Source organism: Neofelis nebulosa, chromosome 17 (genome assembly GCF_028018385.1).
Source record: "Neofelis nebulosa isolate mNeoNeb1 chromosome 17, mNeoNeb1.pri, whole genome shotgun sequence".
Taxonomy (NCBI): Eukaryota; Metazoa; Chordata; class Mammalia; order Carnivora; family Felidae; genus Neofelis; species Neofelis nebulosa.
The window spans coordinates 28,262,835-28,283,353 of record NC_080798.1 but is presented as its reverse complement, the minus strand read 5'-3'; the positions used below and the strand labels follow the sequence as shown (position 1 = coordinate 28,283,353).

General features: G+C 44.8%; 1 protein-coding gene across 7 annotated transcripts in view; it reads left to right on the top strand.

Moving 5' to 3' along the window:
* The window catches only part of LOC131499411 (nuclear receptor coactivator 5-like), an 89,715-nt gene extending 75,570 nt beyond the window's left edge, over positions 1-14,145 (top strand). For 6 of the 7 annotated variants that reach the window (XM_058707406.1, XM_058707403.1, XM_058707407.1 and 3 more), the window contains exons 9-10: positions 159-305; positions 12,890-14,145. In XM_058707406.1, the coding sequence (XP_058563389.1) occupies positions 159-305; positions 12,890-12,984 (242 nt within the window). In that variant the 3' untranslated portion in view covers positions 12,985-14,145. Of the gene's footprint in view, positions 1-158; positions 306-3,867; positions 4,639-12,889 lie in introns of those variants that run through there. The other variant, XM_058707409.1, reaches the window with a different exon arrangement.
* The last annotated feature ends 6,374 nt before the right edge of the window (positions 14,146-20,519 follow it).

The window sequence follows — 20,519 nt, the reverse complement described above, 5'->3', positions numbered from 1 at the left end:
CTTGGTAGAGCTCGGAGGAGCTGAGGTTTGTGTGTGTGGCAGGTGCTCCGTCCTCCGGCCCTTTCTAATGATTAAGGAAAAGTCCCTGTGGGAAGAGCAGCTGGAACCAGGTTCACCCTGTATCTTCCTGTTTATGTTTTGGTGTCTGTGCTCTGCAGGATTGGTCAGCCCCAAAGGTCTGTTTGTCCCTCCCCTGCTTCCAGCAGCCCCCTCCAGGAGACCTGTTCCTTTGCGATGCCCCCATCCCAAGCGTGCGAAGCGCCCACTACTTGGGGAGAAGCCAGGCCTTCTAGCACCACCTCCAGGTGAGTAGGCAGGTGAGCTGTGAGTGGCATTCTGGGGTCATGCTGTCCGGTGGGAACTTTCTGCGACAGAGGAAATGTTCTACAGCCGTGTGGCCACATGTGACTATTGAAGTGTGGCTGGTAAGACTGAAGAACTGAATTTTTAATTTTGTTTGATTTTAAGTAATTTAAATGACTGTAGTCATGTATAATTACATAGTAGTCACATGCGGCTAGTGGCTACTGTAATGGTCAGAATAGTTCTAGGCTATCGGACATGTCAAGAGGCAAAAGAGTGTCACTAAATTCCTGCTAGAAACTAATGCCTGTCTCAGTCTCTATGCTTAAGACTTGCTCTGTGGTTAAGAAAGGAGATTACTTGGGGCGCCTGGGTGGCTCAGTCGGTTGAGCGTCCGACTCTGGCTCAGGTAATGGTCTCGTGGTCTGTGAGTTCAAGCCCCGTGTCGGGCTCTGTGCTGACGGCTCAGAGCCTGGAGCCTGTTTCTGATTCTGTGTCTCCGTCTCTCTCTGCCCCTCCCCGCTCATGTTCCATCTCTCTCTCTCTCTCTCTCTCTCTCTCTCTCTCTCAAAAATAAATAAACATTAAGAAAGGAGATTACTAAGGGTCAGAGAGGTGTTAATGGGACACCAGCACTACTAGAAACTGTCCTTGACTATGACTATTCAGAAGGATTACAAGAAGCTGGCAAAGGGAGTATCTTCTAATGAGGTTGAGTGTCGTGTAATTGTGCGCCTGAGTATCCCTGACATCGTTCAGAGGTGTGCGCTTTGTTTCTGCTTGGCTCAAGGAGACGCACAGCCTCTCTGCTGCCTGGCAGAAGGACAGGAACCTGACCGGTCATATTTAAGGTACTGACTGATTGATACCCAGCCCAGAGGCTGCACAGGAAGAACGGCTTTTTCTCTGTCTTCCTTCTCAGTGCAGGCCTGGCCAGCTCTTCTCTGATGCTGCCTTCCCTCCTGTATGGCTGGGAGACATGAGGCCAGAGGCCCTCAAGTTGCCCCAACCCCACTAAGGCCCAAAGGTGGTGGTAAGAGCTGAGATGCACTCTGGCTTAGGTGGAAGGCAGCCAAGGAGGCATTTTGCTGACTTCATTTCTAGTCATTCAGGCTTACCAAGCCTAAGTAAAGGCGCTCCCAGAGTTCCTCTTAGTTCACTGTTATGTTTGAGTTCTCTCCTGAGATTTGGTGCTGAAGCCCCAGGTCTTAGGAAAACAAGCCTTTGTCCCTCTTTGTTCCTTATACAAGAGACATTTTTCTTTCCCTTTTTTTTTTTTAAGTTTATTTATTTATTTTGAGAGAGAGACAGCATGAGCAGGGGAGGGGCAGAGAGAAGGAGAGACAGAATCCCAAGAAGGCTCCCTGCTGCCAGTGCAGAGCCTGACACGGGGCTCGAACTCACACACTGTATGATATCATGACCTGAGCCAAGATCAAGAGTCAGATGCTTAACCAACTGAGCCACCCAGGCGCCCTGCAAGAAACATTTTTCTTGAAACGTACTGCCGTTTTAAAATTTTTTTTTTCACATTTGTTTTTAAGAGAGAGAGAGAGAGAGAGCAGAAGCAGGGGAAGGGCAGAGAGAGAGGGAGACACAGAATCTAAAGCAGGCTCCAGGCTCTCAGCTGTCAGCACAGAGCCCAGTGCAGGGCTCCAACTCACAAACCATGAGATCGTGACCTGAGCCGAAGGTGGACTCTCAACCGACTGAGCCACCCAGCGCCCCTGCCATTTTAAAGTTTTAATCCTTGGGTCACCTGGCTGTTTCAGTTGATAGAGCATGGGACTCTTGAACTCAGGGTTGTGAGTTTGAGCCCCACGTTGGGGGTAGAGTATACTTAAAAAAAGTAAGTTAAGTTTCAGTCCTCTGTGTTTTAGTCAAACATGGCTCTGCAAGATATGCATTGCTGTGGTTGTGGTATAAAGGATATATCTTTATAAAATGGTAGCAAGACATGGAATAGACATAGGTCAGTGATTCCCACCCTTCTGGGAACCCAGACAATCTGTCTAATTCTGAAGTTCCTCATCTGACAGACCACATTTAGGGAAATTTCGAGAATTTTCCTTACCCCTAAGATGGCCCTCTTTGGCTTCTGAAGGCCGGCTCATCCCCAAATTCCAGGACTAATAGAGAAAACATTTTTTTAATGTATATATTTTTTAATGCTTATTTATTTGAGAGCGAGCAGGGGAGGGGCAGAGAGAGGTGGGGGTGGGGGACAGAGAATCCAAAGCAGGCTGCACGCTGACAGCAGAGAGCCTGATGCGGGGGCTTGAACTCATGAACCGTGAAATTATGACCTGAGCTGAAGTCAGATGCTTTAACTGACTGAGCCCCCCAGGTGCCCTGGAGAAAAAGTTTTTAAAAAAACAAAAAGGAGGGGCGCCTGGGTGGCGCAGTCGGTTAAGCGTCCGACTTCAGCCAGGTCACGATCTCACGATCTTGCGGTCCGTGAGTTCGAGCCCCGCGTCAGGCTCTGGGCCGATGGCTCGGAGCCTGGAGCCTGTTTCCGATTCTGTGTCTCCCTCTCTCTCTGCCCCTCCCCCGTTCATGCTCTGTCTCTCTCTGTCCCAAAAATAAAAAAAATTAAAAAAAAAAAAAAAACGTTGAAAAAAACAAAAAGGAAAACAGGAAGCATGCCATTGCAAGGTATAACCGTAATAGTTACCATGTATTGAATTCCTCTTCTGTCTCAGGCATTGAGGTAATTTCATTTAGTCTTCAAGTAACCTTGTGGGTTAATAGTGAGATTATCTGTTTTCTACATGAGTCACCCAAGGCTCAGAGGGTGATTAGCCTGGATGAGGTCACGTAGTGGTACGTGATGGAGTGGCGACTGCACACCAGCCGTGAAGCTCCACACTCTGTGTTCTCACTCACCACACGATCCAAAAGGTCGTAGACTTTTGCTTGGATTTCAACCACATCCTTCTAGTCACAGTGTAAGGGCTGCAGAGATTTTGAGGAAAGAGTGGCTGTGGTCAATGTGGGGCAGCCTTGGCGGAAGTCAGGTATTAGGGTACCTGAAAGGGAGAGGCACCGAGGTCTCCTGCTGATCGAGAGGGACCTTTGGGTGAAGTGTTTATAACAGCACAGGTGGGGATGGGACTAGGCGTCCTCTAGCCCTTTGTAAGATGAGGGCTAGCACCAGGTGCCAGGATTAAATGAGATAATATGAATGAACAGCTTTTTTTTTTAATGTTTATTTATCTTTTAAGGTGGGGGAAGGGCAGAGAGAGGGAGACAGAATAGGAAGTAGGCTGCAGGCTCTGAGCTGTCAGCACAGAGCCTGACACGGGGCTTAAACTCACGAATTGGGAGCTCATAACCCGAGCAGAAGTTGGATGCTTAACTGACTGAGCCACCCAGGCGCCCCTAATGAACAGCTTTTAAGACGCCCCAAGAATTACACATATGTCTGTCTGCTGGGGCTGCAGCTAGGTCAGTTAGACTGTTCCTGCAGAGGTGGGTGTGGCTGGAAGGCGTCGGTCACCTGGGGGCTCTGCAGACCAGGAAGAGGGACACATACTGATGCTGTCATGTCCCTCCTCTTTATAGATCTCCAGTCAGTGCTGCTCAGGCAGGCAGCTCAATCCACGTCTTTGCTGAACTAAGGAAAGCTCCCTGGGGCTAGGAAAACAAGGTGGCTGCGGCCCAGATGGCAGCTTCGCCCTCCTTGGAGGACCGGGTCCCTGTCTGATCCTGGTGTCCAGGCAGTGGGTGGAACGTGTTTCCTTTCTGTCTAGTACACGGTCCCTGGCAACGTGTTTCATGTTTGGAGGTTCTTTGTTCCAAACTGGAGGTTTGTGGAAGATCATTGTTACAGATACTGGATCTCAAAGTTGTTTTGATTATATACATATTAAAATGTAATAAAAACTTCTAGCTTTCACATACTGGTTGCCACTTTTTAAGGACTTGTTATTTTGGAATAATTTTAGATTTACAGAAAATTTCCAAAGATAGTACAGTGAGTTCCCTTATCCAGCTTTCCCTAATGTTAACATCTTATATAACCATGGTACCTTTACTGGGAAATTTGCATTAGTACAATAATGTTAACTGTATTATAGCCTTTTGTTTTACTAGCTTTTCAGCTAGTGTCATTTTTCTGTTTCAGGAACTATTTTGGGTACCACATTGCATTTATACTCCTTTAACTTTATTATGTTCCAGTTTTTTTTTATGAAACATTTAAATGTGTAGAAAATTTGAATGATGAGTACAATGAACACCCATATACTCTGTATCAAGAATTGTTAACATTCTGCCATTTCTTAAGTTGTGCATATGTCTGTGTAAATAAATTTTTTTTTCTCAACCATGAAAGTAAGTTGCAGAGTTCATGACACCCTACCTTTAAATACTTAAGCCTGTAGCATGCATCTCTAAAACTGGGAATGTTCTCCTGTATAATTATGATAAAGTTTCACACCTTAAAAATTAATAATAATTCTATAATATCTAATATCTGGTTTCCTGATTTGAATTTTCTCATTTGTCCCCCAGAAGCTTTTATGACTTTTTTTTTTTTTTTTAAGATTTTATTTTACCCAGTGTGGGGCTGAAACCTAGTTCCCTGAGATTAAGAGTTGTACACTCCATTGACTGATCCAGCCAGGCACCCCTACATGGCCTTTTTTAAAAACCAGGATTTAATTGGTTTCTATATTGCATTTTTAAAAATAATCTGCCCCCAATTTTATTTTATTTTTTTTTTGAAGTTTACTTTTTGAGAGAGAGAGAGAGCACAAGTGGGGCGGGTCAGAGAGAAAGGGGGACAGAGGATCCAAAGCAGGCTCCACACTGACAGAGAGCCTGATGCAGGGCTTGAACTCACAAACTGTGAGATCATGACCTGAGCTGAAGTCAGACACCTAAATGACCGAGCCACCCAGGCACCCCTCTCTCTGCCTTTTTAAAAATTAAGCAAGCTTTATGCCCAATGTGGGGCTTGAACTCATGATTCCAAGAGTCTCCTGCTTTATCAACTGACCCATCCAGGCGCCGCATTTCGTTTTTATTTTATTTTAGTTTTTATTTTTGAGAGAGACTACATGAGCTGTGGGGGGTGGGGAGGGGGAAGCAGGGCACAGAGAGAGGGAGAGAGAATCTGAAGCAGGCTCCATCCTCAGCGCACAGCCTGATACCAGGACTTGATCCCTGAGATCATGACCTGAGCCAAATTCAAGAATCATGGGATGCTTAACTGATTGAGCCACCCAGGCGCCTCCTGCATTTGGTTTTTATGTGTGCTTAGTTTATTTTAATTTAGAATACACCCCCCCCACCCCCACCCCCCAGTGATACTGACTTTGAATCTGAGCCACTTACCTTTTTCTGCATTTGTCTGATTGTTTCTTCAGGGCATCATGTAACTGTTCTTCTATTCCTTATATTTTGTGTGTCCTCGAAGTTTGGTCTACAGGCTCGATTAGATTCAAGTCCTATATTTTGGCAAGGATATTTCACAGATGGTGCTAATTCCTATTGCATTGCATCAGAAGGCACGTAACAGTTGTCCTGCTGGGAATGCTGCTGGGCTTGGTCCCTTAAGGTGAGGTGGTTACTGCCTTGGAGCAGGTAGGTTTGTCCCTTGAGGCTTGATGCTTTGGCATCAAGCAGATACCTGTTCCCAACAACTTTGACCTAATTGTTTCAGTGTCCACTGATGATTCTTGCCTGATTCAATTACTATATTGGGCCCTCCCCCCCCTTTTTTTTAAGTTTATTTATTTTGAGAGAGAGAGAGAGAGACAGAGGATCCGAGGTGGGCTCCATGCTGACAGCAGAGACCCCGACATGGGGCTTGAACTCACGAACCACGAGATCATGACCTGAGCCGAAGTCAGATGCTTAACCAACTGAGCCACTCAGGAACTCCGTCCCTTTTTTCAATTGAAGTATAACATCTTAAGTGTTCAGTTTACTGAATTTTAAAAAATTGTACAAACCAAGGTTCCAGCACCCAAAAGAAGGTATAGACATTTCTGTCACTTCAGAATATTCCAGGTATTCCCCTTCCTCCTGCCAGCCCTTTCTGACTTCTATCACCTTAGTTTTGTCTGTTTTTATAGGTTATGTAAATGGAATTATATATATTTATTGTGATCATTTCACAATATATACAAATAATCAATTGTGTTGTAGACCTGAAACAAATAATAATGTATGTGCTTTATACCTTAACAACAAAAAAGATTAAAGATAATTTTTATAGGGGCGCCTGGATGGCGCAGTCGGTTAAGCGTCCGACTTCAGCCAGGTCACGATCTTGCGGTCCGTGAGTTCGAGCCCCGCGTCGGGCTCTGGGCTGATGGCTCGGAGCCTGGAGCCTGTTTCCGATTCTGTGTCTCCCTCTCTCTCTGCCCCTCCCCCGTTCATGCTCTGTCTCTCTCTGTCCCAAAAATAATAAATAAAAAACGTTGAAAAAAAAAAATATTTAAAAAAAAAAAAAAAAAAAAAGATAATTTTTATAGATATGCAAATAAACTCTTTTCACTGGAGGTTTTATTGACTTCCCTTCTCCAGTATAGAAGAGTTCAGTTTTGTTTTGATTTGTACATTCATTTCAATACTTCTGATTTAAAAATGTGACTTTGGGGGCGCCTAGCTGGCTCAGTTGGTGGAGTGTATGACTCTTGATCTTGTGTTTGTGAGTTCAAGCCCCATGTTGGGTGGAGAGATTACTTAAAAAATAAAATAAAAATAAAAGTGTGACTTTGCTTGCATTGTTCTTTAAACTGGTTGTGACACTTTACTTGTTGCCTCTTTAATAGTGATTTAAATAAAATTTTTAATGCATGTTTATTTTTAAAAAGTGGAATCCACTGCTTCGGATTCTGTGTCTCCCTCTCTCTGTTCCTCCCCCACTCACACTCTGTCTCTCTCTCAAAAATAAATAAACATTAAAAAAATTTTAAAAAGCCGGGGGAGAGCACCTGGGTGGCTCAGTCGGAAGCGTCCAACTTTGGCTCAGGTCATGATCTCATGGTTCGTGAGTTTGAGCCCCACGTTGGGCTCTGTGCTGACAGCTGGGAGCCTGGAGCCTTCTTTGGATCTGTGTCTCCCTCTCTCTCTGCTCCTCCCCCACTCACACTCTGTCTCTGTCTCAAAAATAAATAAACATTAAAAAAAATGTTTTTAAGTGGAATCCTGCAGTATATATTTTATGGAGACTATCTTATTTTGCTTCATAGAATGCTGTAGAAGTTCACCCTTATTGTTGCCTGAGTGCATAGATTGTTCCTTTTTGTTGCTATAGGGAAGGTCATCGTATGGATATACCACAGGCCATCCATTCCCCTGATGATAGACTTTGGGGTTGTTTCCAGGTTTTGGCTATTATAAGATTGCTTATTCAGGTCCTTTTGTAGACATACATTTTCATTTCTCTTGGGTAAATACTTAGGGACAGAATTGTTGAATTTAATAAGAATTGCCAAAGTGGCACCACCATTTGATAAAGCTGCCAGCAGTGTCTGAGAGCTCTGGTGTCTCCACACCCTGCCTCGCTTTTGGTCCCGTCGGTCTTGCCACGAGCATGAAATGTTTGTCATTTTTGTTTTAGTTTGCGTTTCCTTGATGACTAAGGACGTGGAGCACCTTTTTCTTTTTCACTGTTTATGTTTCGGGAACAGGCTAGTGAAGACTTAGAAAGGCTTTTTTTCTCTGTGTTTCTGAGCACCACCTGTAGTAACAAAGTGCCACAAATGGGGTGGCTTAAAACAACAGAAATTGTCCCACAGTTCTGGAGGCTAGAAGTGTGACATCAAAGTGTCAGCCAGGCCTTGCTTCCTACTGAAACCTGTCCGGGGGAACCCTTTCCTGATTCTTCTAGCTCTTGGCATTTGCCAGGGATCTTTGGTGTTCTTCGGCCTGTAGAAGCACCGCTCCCATCTCTGCCTCTGTTGTCACATGGCCATCATTCCTCGTGTGTCTCTATGTTGGCTGTACCCTATGCATGGTTTTTTTTTTTTTCCTTCAACAGCTTTGAAAAGAAACCTTTTCCCCTTTACCTCAAGGCATCTCCTTACATGACACAAACTTGTAGGTCTTTTCCTGCATACTGGGAAGACTTACATCTGGCTGGGAGTTCTCTGGCTTGCTCTATTGACATTTAGTGTCCTGCCCTGCCACGTGGGTGACATGGGCAAGGTGGAGGCCCTGGTTGGTGGCCATATACCAAGTTGTAGAGGGATAGGAGGTTAAGAAACTCATCCCTATGGAGCCATCAAGTCCTGTCCTGCGAGTCTGCCCTCAGATGATGCTGGTGTTAGTCACCAAGCTCTCTGCTCTCTGCCGGCCTTCAAGAGACTTCCTGAGGGGCGTCTGAGCCCTCCTTTGCACATAAATATACATAAGAGACAAATATACATCTGTCTCTTTCTGGAGACAGAGTTGTGGGATGAATCACTAGCATCTACAGGGAAAAGACTTTATTTTCTTATAGGGATATAAATAATTTAGTAGAACAAGATTAGAACAGTAACTTGTGTTAAGGTTTTGAAGATAGTTTGTATATTTCTTAAAAACACAGATTTTTCTGATGTTGGTTTATTCTTTTTTAAAAATTAGTATTTTAAAAAGTAGATGATACATATACACAATACGAAATTCAAAAAATCAAAAAGTAAACAGTAAAAAATAGTTGTCCCATTTCTGTTTTCTAGTAATGGTTTCTCACAGATATTTGTATAGATATTTATCCATATGCAAACATATACAGACTTATGCTCGACGGTAACATCCTGTGAACACTGTTCTGCCTCTTTAGGTAGGCTTTTCATTGTATCTTGAAAATGATTTTAACATCAAACATATTACTGCCTCTTTTTTAATGATTACACATCATTCTGGAGTATAGATTTGCCTTAATTTATCAGATCTTACTGACAGACAGTTTAGGTCATTTCTAATCTTTTTCTGCTTTGAGCAACAAGTTTTGAAGCTGGTTTCAAATATTCCTAATTATTACTCAATAAGAAGTGACAAAAGTGATTTCTGCTATTAGGAGTGTAAAGAAAACTCGAGTTGTGAATTTTACAAATAAAAGTATATCACTTTGGCCAAACGTATGCTTATCTTCAGGCCATAAATTAGTAGGCTAGGATAATATTTGGAAAGGAGGTCCAGTGAGGTATACTTTCTGGCATTACAGTAGGAAATTTGGGGTATAATGATCAACACTGATTTATCCCATATGGATTTTGGATAAAAATGTTTACTAGACAAACTTCTAATACTATTTTTTCTATAGTTTGCTAAATATATTTTTATTTTCCACTTAAGTCTGTGATTTTTTTTTTTTTTATAAATTTTTTTTTTTTTCAACGTTTTTAATTTATTTTTGGGACAGAGAGAGACAGAGCATGAACGGGGGAGGGGCAGAGAGAGAGGGAGACACAGAATCGGAAACAGGCTCCAGGCTCCGAGCCATCAGCCCAGAGCCTGACGCGGGGCTCGAACTCACGGACCGCGAGATTGTGACCTGGCTGAAGTCGGACGCTTAACCGACTGCGCCACCCAGGCGCCCCTGTGATTTTTGTTTTAAACGCCTTGAGAGCAAAGCAGGTCTGTCTGAGCTGTTATGTGAGTGAAGACAAGAACCAGGCTGAAGCCTTTGTCCAGATTTTTTTTAATGTTTATTTTTGAGAGAGAGAGAGAGAGAGAGAGAGAGAGAGAGAGAGAGAGAATATGAGTGGGGAAAGGGCAGAGAGAGAGGGAGACACAGAATCCAAAGCAGGCTCCAGGCTCCAAGCTGTCAGCACAAAGCCCAACACGGGGCTCAAGCTCATAAGCCATGAGGTTGTGACCTGAGCCGAAGTCATACACCCAACTGACTGGGCCACCAGGCACCCCCTTTGTCCAGATTTTTAAGGGCCTGTTGATATGTGGTTATATTAGTTTCCTATTGTTATGTAACAAATTACCACCAACTTAGTAGCTTGAAACTACTCATATTTATTGTCTTGCAGTGTCCATAGGGCAGGAGTCTGGGTACAGGTTAGCTGGGTCCTCAGTGCCACCAGCCTGAAAAGCAGTGATGGGCAGAGGTGGGTCTCTTCTGAGGCTCAGGGCCCACTTCCAAGCTCATAGGTTGTTGACAGAATTAATCACCCTGTGGCTGTATGACTGAGGGCCCCATCTTCTTACTGGCTGTCAGCTGGAGACGCCCAGCTGGAGACCTTTCTCAGGTATTTGCCATGTGGCTGCTTCCTCAGATAACATGGCATTTTGCTTTCTTCTAGGCCACCAAGAGAGCCTCTGAGGCTTCACCTTTTTTTATTTAAGGAGATGCAAGGGAGCAGTGGGCAGGACAGCAAAACAGACTGTCTTCCAGGAGACAGTGGTGGGGAGGCGGGTGCTGTACTTAAGGGGGGAAGGTGAAGAAGTATGGGAACATATGGAATTTTCCTTTTTTGGTACTTGTGCCTGGTTGTAAGTAGCCCATTGATCAGCTAGGGTTTGTGGATATTTCGAGGTGGGTCATCTAATGGGCCTATTTGCATTCAGCCTGGTGGTCACCGTGGGCCTTTTTACTTAACTCAGGCTTCCATTGCTCAAGTCTGTTGCCTAAAATTGGCCTCCATTCCCCCCTGACAATGGACGATGACAAATCTTTGCGTTTGGGTGGAGGTCTTGTGTTCAGTAGCTGCTTCATACTAGATTGGTGGGGGTGGGGATGTGGTCCCTACCTAAACTTGTCACCCATCAGAGGTTCTGTGCAGTTACAGACCAGAACATGGTATTAGATTAACGTGCTGATAGACAATTTGAGTGGAACTCCTTGGTGGCCAGGTGCATGGCATTTAGGGGGAGGGGACCCTCCCATGGTATGGGCTGGACTCCTTGCTGAACCATCATTTGTATATGGAGTTGTTGGATTCACCCAGATGCCTGAGAATGTATTCTGCCTATAGATCAAGGTGGTGGCTGGACCGTGGGAACAAAGGAGAGGAGAGAAGCTGAAAGAGGCAAGGTGGCTGGGAGTCTGGCAGCATCAGGAAAGGTTCCCAACCAAGTGTGCAGATTGGCCTTGGATGAGCTGCAGATGGAGTAGGAGAGGAGAGGAAAGGGGTCCATCGCCCTCACACCGCGCCTGGAAACCGCCCTGGCCAGGGACCTTCATGGTCTGAGGAGTACTAGGTTTAGGCCGCCGGAGGGCCGTAAAGAGAAGGGAGAGGGAAAGATCCCTCCAGAGGGCAAGAGGGGAAGTCCCTCATTCTTTCAGGCAAGGGTGGTCTGGTGGGTTCCCCCTGGGGCTTCAGATCCTCACCAAGGAGTAACCTCCGCCCCTGGAGGTCGTCAGCTCCCCAAGGCATACTAGAGTCATCTCTGGGAAAGCCCTGAGAAATCCCCAGAGAACCCGGGAGAGCCCCAGGGTCAGCAAATGCTCCCCGTGCAGGGTACACCAAATGTGGGGTGATCGGATTGGGTGGAGGCCCACAGCACAGGGTGATTAAAGAATTCACCCGAGGCAGAATAGAGAAGATAGTAGTTTATTGAATACACCGCAAGGGAGGGGAAGGCAGGACAGCAAAGGAGACACGGTTTGTTTTTAAAGGAGAAAAATATATAAGTTTAATAACATGAATACCGCATGTATACCCGGGGTCTACCCACAAAAACTGAGTGACTACAAGGCTTCACCTTTTAAAGTGCTCAACTGATTAGGTCAGGCCCACCCACCTAGGATAGTCTCCCATTTGGTGGACTCAAAACGTTCTCCCATAATATTAATTGGTTTCACCTACACCCAAAGAGAGGGGATTATGCAAGGCGTGTACACCAGGGGGCAGGAATCTTGGGGGTCGTCTTAGGTTTCTGGCTCCCTCGGTGCATGCTTTGGAGTTTTAAGTGCTGCAGCCATAGGGGGACAAGCTAGAATTGTTACACCTTTTCTCTTTATGAAGACTTAGTAATTGGACAATTATTAATATTTTTTAATAAATTTTTAAAATTTTTTTTATCTTATTAAAAAAATTTTTTTTCTCAATGTTTACTTATTCTTGAGAGAGAGAGAGAGAGAGAGAGAGGGAGACACAGAATCCGAAGCAGCCTCCAGGCTCTGAGCTGTCAGCACAGAGCCTGATGCGGGGCTCGAAGTCATGAACCGTGAGATCATGACCTGAGCCAAAGCTGGACGCTCAACTAACGAGCCACCCAGGTGCCCCTGGACAATTATTACTCTTTACCTTTTATGTAAGACAGTCCCTAAATCACAATGGACAAGTGAGTAGTTCTGCTCGTCCCTACCTTAATTGCATCCTAGTCAAAACCATTGGCTTTTCAGAAGGGATGTCTCTTGTCAGAGTCTTCTCTGTTTCTTTCCTTCAACCCTAAAACATCATGTTATTTCATTACAGGCCAACTCCCTGGGCTGCTAATCGTTCTCAATACTGTTGTCCAGTAGCAGGAGTCTTCTTACCACTATGTAAGACAGGAAGAATCATTGTGCTGGAGAAGTGTTTCCTTCCACCGCCATCCTCATGTGCCCTCTGGAATTCCATTTTTTTTTTTTAATGTTTGTTTGTTTATTTGTTTATTTATTTATTTATTTATTCATTCATTCATTCAGAGAGAATAGGGGAGCGGCAGAGGGAGAAGGAGAGAGAGATTCCCAAGCAGGCTCCATGCCCAGCGCAGAACCTGACACGGGGCTCAATCCCATGAACCGTGAGGCTACGACCCAAGAGGAAACCACAGGTCGGCTGCTGAATGACTGAGCCACCCAGGTGCCCCACCGTCTGGAATGTTCTCATCTCTTAACTCCACTGCTTTCATAGGTGTTAGGGAATCTCGTTTTGGGGGCTGGTGTGGGGAAAGCCCTTTCTATTAGTCTGTACGAACCACCTCTGAACTTGTGCTTGGGGCTCAGATCTGACCAGAGTTGCCAAAGGGAAACTGGAGCATGGTTATGATGCCCTAAAGGAAGGACGCTGGGCAGTGAAGTTCAGTTCCAGGTGAGAAAGTGCAACTGGAAAAATCCTCCTATTTTAGTAGACTGAAAGTTGAGGGTGGTTTCCTAAGGGTAATATTTATTATTCAGCGTCCAGCCAGAGGGAAGTAATCAACCTTTTTTTTTTAATGTTTATTTATTTATTTTTGAGAGAGCACAAGTGAAGGAGGGGCAGAGAGAGAGGGAGACACACACAGAATCCGAAGCAGGCTCCAGGCTCTGAGCTGTCAGCACGCAGCCTGATGCGAGGCTCGAACTCACCAGCTATGAGATCATGACCTGAGCTGAAGTCGGACGCTTAACCGACCACATCACCCAGGCGCCCCAGTCATCAACCTTTAAAAGCAGTTGAGTTTGCTTTTCTGAATTGAGAAAAAGTGCACATGCCAGAACCACCTTTGAGTCCCATGGCGCTGAGCTTCATCCTGATTTCTGCTTTTAGAGGAGGTGCAGCTTGTCTGGGATTAGAAGCCTGTCCCTGGGGAGGGTGGTGACAAACAGGTGCACTGTGATTTCTTTGGGTCTGTCTGGGTGTCTGGTGGAATGCACTGTGCTGCTCTGGGAGCTCCCGGGAGGACAGGAAAAGAGACTGGCCTCTGCAAGCCGGACCTGCTCCTTAGGTTTCCAGCACATTCCATGGATGGTGTTTTCCTGTCTCCACAGATGCCATTTTCTTGCCCCAGTTCTCCAAGCTTTGAAGTCTTAAGTTCTGGGGGCACCTGGGTGGCTCGGTCAATTAGATGCCCGACTTTGGCTCAGATCATGATCTCACCGTTTGTGAGTTTGAGCCCGGCATTGGGCTCTGTGCTCTCAGCGCAGATCCTCTGTCTCTCCTCTCTCTCTCTCAAAAATAAATAAACGTTTAAAAAAATCAAGTTCTCATTCGCCTTGAAGTCTTTCCTATGGGGAGCGGGCTCGTCGTCTGAAGGACAATCTGCCCTTAGTAGAATCCTACCTTTTTCTGATGGGCTTTTTACTTTTTGGTGTTGTTTTTATATGTATGTGTTTGTATATATATTTACACTGAGGTGTGACTGACATACAAAACAGTTGTGTATATTTATGTGCGTATCTCAGTGGGTCTAAAGGTAACTATATAAGTATATGCTCATGAAATTGTCACCATGTACAATGCCCTACACCTCTAGAAGTTTCCTCCTTCCCTCTTTTTTTTGTCTTTTGGGTATGGAAGTTTAACATAAGATCTACCCTCTTAAGTTTGTAAGTATACAACACAGTGTTCTTCACTACACTGTCTGTGCTGTGCAGCAAGTCTCCGGGACTTTCTCTTCTTGCCTAAGTGAAACTTTGTACCCTTGGACCAACATCTCTCTGATCCTTGCCCCCCACCCCCGGCCCATGGTTGCCACCATTCAACTTTCTGCTTCTAGGAGTTTCATGATTTTAGATTTGTCATACAAGTGGGATCTTGTAGTCTTTGCTCTTCCGTGTCTGGCTTGTTTCACTTTGCACAGTGTCTTCCAAGTTCATCCCTATTGTAGCAAAAAAAAAAAGTAACATTCCTATCGTAGCAAAAAAAAAATTTCCTTTTTTAAGGAAAAAAATATATATGTACATGCCACATTTTATTTGCCCATTGGTCCATGGATGGACATTTAAGTGTTTTGTTTTTTAATGATTTTTCAGCTCTTTTCTTTGGTGAGGCTCCTGTCTCAGATCTCCAACTAGGGCCCATGTTCCAGCAGTCAGGGGGACGCATTCTCCTCCAGAGTCTCCACGTGTGGAGCTCCTGGCCTTGAACATAGAAGGTGTGTAGGAAATGTAGTCTCTCCTCCCCATTCTCGTTGCCTGTGGGGCTGCAGGCACCCCCACAGCGGTGCCCTCAGTCCAGGTCCTCCTGCCTGCTGTCAGGTGCAGTTTTCTGTAACACTGAGTCCGTGTTAGGGAAGTGGCATAAATCTAATCCAGGCCCCCTTGTGCTTTCCCCCACCCCGAATATATACTTAAAACCTTTCATTGCCTACAGGAGTATTTTTCAAATTAGGGACACAGACCCCCTGGGGGTCTTTAAAATTGTACCAAGATGACTATGAGTTCCATGAGGATATTTTGATTTTGTGTTTCAGTTTTAATGATATTCTTCAAGACATTTTTAATATAAGCTTACACTAGATTATCTGGATCACTACTTTATAACTGATCCTGTTGTGCGATTTAAGTGCCTGCATTTCTGTTTGGCTTGCTTTGGTGCCAAGAGAACATCCAAAGTGATAGGGGTTTAACTGTTCATGTGGTGTTTTTGAGAGAGGGAGAGAGTGTGTGTGTGTAGCTGTATGAACTTCGAGAAGCACTGGGTAATGAGCTAAAGCCAGACTCCTACATCCAGCTCACAGGGACCTCTGTGTGCAGGCTCATGTTCCCCTTCACAGTCTCTGCCCATGTGAATCCTGTGCCATGGCTCCCTCCCTAGCCCCCCACCCGGAGTCTTTAATGTACCTTTTGAATTCCTTTCCACCTTCCTGACTCAACCCTATGTTCCATCCTCAGACATCCCAGAGGTGACCTCTCCTCCCTAGTTTCTGTTCTAGGAATGCCCTTGGTGATGGCATTTATCTCCTTGCTGCCATCAAGGGCCCACCTGGCTGTCTCCACAGCAGAATTATGAGCCCCCAGGAGACAGGACCAAGCTCTCTGCCTCCCTGTGCCTAGAACCCAACAGGCGCTTAATACATACTGTCACCTGGTTTTGTCTAGGCCCAAGAGCTGTGGTCACACCAAATCTCCTTTTAGCTCTCTTCCCGGGTTAGCCTTGGAGCATGTGTCCTAAGCTGCTGGGACGTTTGCTGTTGTCTAGCATCCTGCCACGCATTTAGTGGAAGCCCAATTAACATTCCGTGATTTCTCTGCTCAAGATGGATTGAGGGTAATTTTCTTCCCCTTTGAGCAAATGTTTTGCAGAAGAAAAAAATGAAAATAGGATCTGTCAATTAAGATTCCAAAGAAGGATTGCTCGCATATTATTTTGCAGTTTGCCTTAAACTCTGCCTCACTTGGCTGTACATCAGAGTGTTTGTTGAAACACACTGCGTGAGCTGCTTATGGACTATTCTGGACACACTGACGTTTTCCCTGAATTATTTTCCCAGTACGGACTACTCTCTTGCTCACTTGGCATCTTACTCTTTTTGATGGTGACGACTCTGGTTAGGCTTATTCGACAGTATTTTTCACAGCCAACCACCAAATCTGCTGATGTTTGTTCTGCCAGCCAAGCTCTTCGACTTGCCAGGGGAACCACCCCTGTGGCCCTTCGTGGTCCACTCACTGTATGATGCTCGTGTTCCCTGGGGCTGCTGGGCAAATGAATTGGCTTGAACTTGAACCCTTCTTCTCTCTGGCGCTTGTTTGTGTATGATAAACTTTCTGAAGATGTTTGAAAAGTAAATGTTTGAATTGCGCATCCTTATTTGATCGACCTTTTGCACTCCCCAGCACTGTCGGACCAGCGAGGGCTGCTGGCTGGCTTGCCGCAGGGAGAGACGTGGAAGGTACTTACTTGAAAAGGCACCACAGCACCTTCTGTATCTTGACTGTTTCCTGTTACTCTGTCAGAAGCTGGCTGTTTAGGTAGAAATTAATTTCATTTATTGGTATTTTTGTCACTGGTGGAACCCTGCACCATCTCTCCTGAGAATTACAGTGAAGGCACTGTAACCCCCTCTGGGGATTCTGTTGTCTCAGATCTGATACTTGAGCAGGGTAATAGTGACAACCATTTTATAAAAATAACAATTTTTACTATTACAGGGGAGATATACACTCTAGGCTGAAAAGTTGGAAGATTCAGAAATACCACAAATAAAAAAAGGCACAGTTTCAACACCCTGAGGTGGCTCCCACGCTTTTTCTCTGTACGTTTATGGCTGTATTTCACAAATGTAGCTTTCTGTTTCTTCTGCTCCTCAACAGAGCATAAACCTCTCACTATGTCAATATTTATTCTTTTACCATATGTAGATAGCACATTTTACTTAACCAGTCCCTTGTTGGACATTTGGTTTGATTCTAATTTTCTATTATTATAGTTATCTTATGATAAGCATCTTTAGTCCTGCGTCTTAGCTGGCATTTCTTTTATCATGTCCTGAGGATATATTCTGAGAAACAGAACTCTAAAAAATATACATTTTTTAATGCCGTAATAAGAATAGATTGACTTATCAAATGTCGTTCATATAGAAAATGAAAGATCGATCTACAGTCGCACAAGCAATGTTAAATAGCTGGGCAACTCTCCGTAAAATTGCTTTCTGCTTTGCTGTGGATGGGGTGTTGCATGGAGTGGGAAGTTAAGAACACAAACTTTGGGGCCACACGGCTGGGGTTCTGATCTGTGTCCCACTGCTTCCCAGTTATGTGACCTCGGCAAGTCACTATAGCTCTTTCTTTAGATTTGTCATTAAGATTTCCTTATCTATATAATAGGGACAATATAAGTACCCATCTCAAAGTCATAATAAAAAATGAATTAGGGGCACCTGGGTGGCTCAGTCGGTTAAGTGTCTGACTTCAGCTCACAGCCCGTGAGTTCGAGCCCCGTGTCGGGCTCTGTGCCGACAGCTCAGAGTCTGGAGCCTGCTTTGGATTCTGTGTCTCCCTCTCTCTCTGCCCCTCCCTTGACTCACACTCTGTCTCTCTCTCCCTCTCAAAAATAAACATTAAAAAATTTTTTTAAAAATGAATTACTATATGTAAAGTGCTTAGAATAGCCCTGGCACATAGCAAGTGCCATGTAAATATTTGCTATTATTTTATTATCTAGTTTTTAAATTTTTTTTTTCAACGTTTTTTATTTATTTTTGGGACAGAGAGAGACAGAGCATGAACGGGGGAGGGGCAGAGAGAGAGGGAGACACAGAATCGGAAACAGGCTCCAGGCTCCGAGCCATCAGCCCAGAGCCCGACGCGGGGCTCGAACTCACGGACCGCGAGATCGTGACCTGGCTGAAGTCGGACGCTTAACCGACTGCGCCACCCAGGCGCCCCTATTATCTAGTTTTTTACTTAACAAGTCACTCTGTATCAGTGAATAAAAATCCTATTTTTCTTTTTGGTGACTATAAGAGTATTCCATTGTAAGAATGTACTTGTATGTTTAACCAGTCTTGCGTTCTTGCTAGTTATCTCCTTTTTTTTTTTTTTTTTTTTTTTTTAGAGAGATTTCATTTTGTTTTTTAAGTTTTTTTAATGTTTATTTATTTTTGAGAGAGGGAGAGAGAGACAGATCAGGAGCGGGGGAGGAGCAGAGAGAGAGGGAGACACAGAATCCAAAGCCGGCTCCAGGCTCCAAGCTGTCGGCACAGAGCCCGATGCAGGGCTCGAACCCCCGAACTGTGAGATCATGACCTGAACCGGAGTGGGATGCTTAACCGACCGAGCCTCCCAGGCACCCCGAGAGATTTTATTTTTTAAGTAATGTCTATACCCAACACGGGGCCCCAACCCACAACCCCCAGATAAAAGAGTCGCATGCTCCACCAACTTGGCCAAGCTCCCCACTAATTATCTCCTTGTGATAAATTCATAGAGCCGGAGTTAATGGGGGCTCTTTTTTTTTTTTTTTTAACATTTTTAATTTATTTTTGAGAGACAGAGACAGAGCATGAGTGGGGGAGGGGCAGAGAGAGAGATGAAGACAGAATCCAAAGCAGGCTCCAGGCTCTGTGCGGTCAGCACAGCCTAACGTGGGGCTTGAACTCACGAACCATGAGATCATGCCCTGAGCCAGAGTCAGAGGCTTAACTGATTGAGCCACCCAGGTGCCCCTGTGGGGCCTCATTTTTAAAGGCTTTTAGATATATGTATATATATTTCCAAATTGTATCTTCAGAAAGAGGAGCCAGCATGCCCAGCAGTGAAGGCTGTGTTTACTGGGACTGGGTCTAAAAGAATGTCATGCTTTGCTGTGCCGCTCCATCTTGTCACCTGGACATAAACACAATTGGGAGAACAATGGAGACCGTGGACTTTATTGTTAAACTTGAACGTGAGACCGCACAGCTGTCATGAAAAGCTGCCTCCATTAGAGGCCAAAATGCATTGTCAATCGCCAGGAATTCCAAAACAGCCTTGTCCCTGTCACCACCTTGGCCTCTCTTATAGTCAAATTCAAAGGGGTTGCTCTGTTTATTGTTTTTGCTTGTTTCTGTCCTAATTTTCCCTGTTTTATATTTTATTTTTATTAAAAAAATTTTTTTAAGTTTATTTATTTTTGAGAGAGAGCATGCATGAGTAGGGGCAGAGAGAGAGAGAGAGAGAGAGAGAGAATCCCAAGCAGGATCCACACTATCAGCATGGAGCTCGATGTGGGGCTTGAACTCATGAACTGTGAGATCACAAACTGAGCTGAAACCAAGAGTTAGACATTTAACTGACTGAGCCACCTAGGCCCACCCTGCTGTGTTTAAACAGGAAATATAATTCACGGAAAAATTCTGCACCTGGTAAAAAATGGTTCAGAATGAAAAATACATCTCCCTCCTCCCCCAGACCCTAGTCTTCCTCCCGGAGTCACCCAATGTTACCAGTTTTTGTGTGTATGTGTTCTTCTAGAAATAGTCTACGGCTGTGCAAACATATAGCTGTGTCTTTACTGCTTTTCTAGGAATCAGTGTGTCCTATAGCACTGTTCTTTGCTTTGCTTTTTTCACATAACAGCACAAAAGGTTTTCATTTTTCCCACCTTCTGATGGATATTTGGCATTTATACTTCAGTGGTGAAAGAGCAGGTGACTATATGATTGAGCTATATGATTCTCCTAACGTTTAGGGGGCAGTTATTTTCCAGCCAGCTGCCAATCCTAACAAAGTTCTACAAATGTTAAATGAAACCATTACCTTTGTCTCGTACCCATCACTAAATGCAGACCCAACCCGGAACAGAATGTGGTGGACGTGACATTTTAAGATAGATTTTGGTGGCTTGGCTGACTGGCTATGGGTCACTGAAGGGAGGCAGTCTCTGTTCTGGGCCCCAGTTTCCTCTTTTTTAAAATGCAGAATTATAGGATCTCAGGCATGCCTTTCAAGGTCAACGCCTCGTCTTGTTCCCCACTGTATCCCCCTTCTAGAAGGCCCCAGAACACAGAAGACTGGTGAATACCTGCTCCCTTCCAGCTCCAGCACCCCTCTGTTCTCTCTGTCATCTCCACCAGATGCAGAGTCCTTCCACAAGTCCTTGACCTGGACTCTGCCACGATAGTGGCCCCTAACTTCATGGAGTTCATGG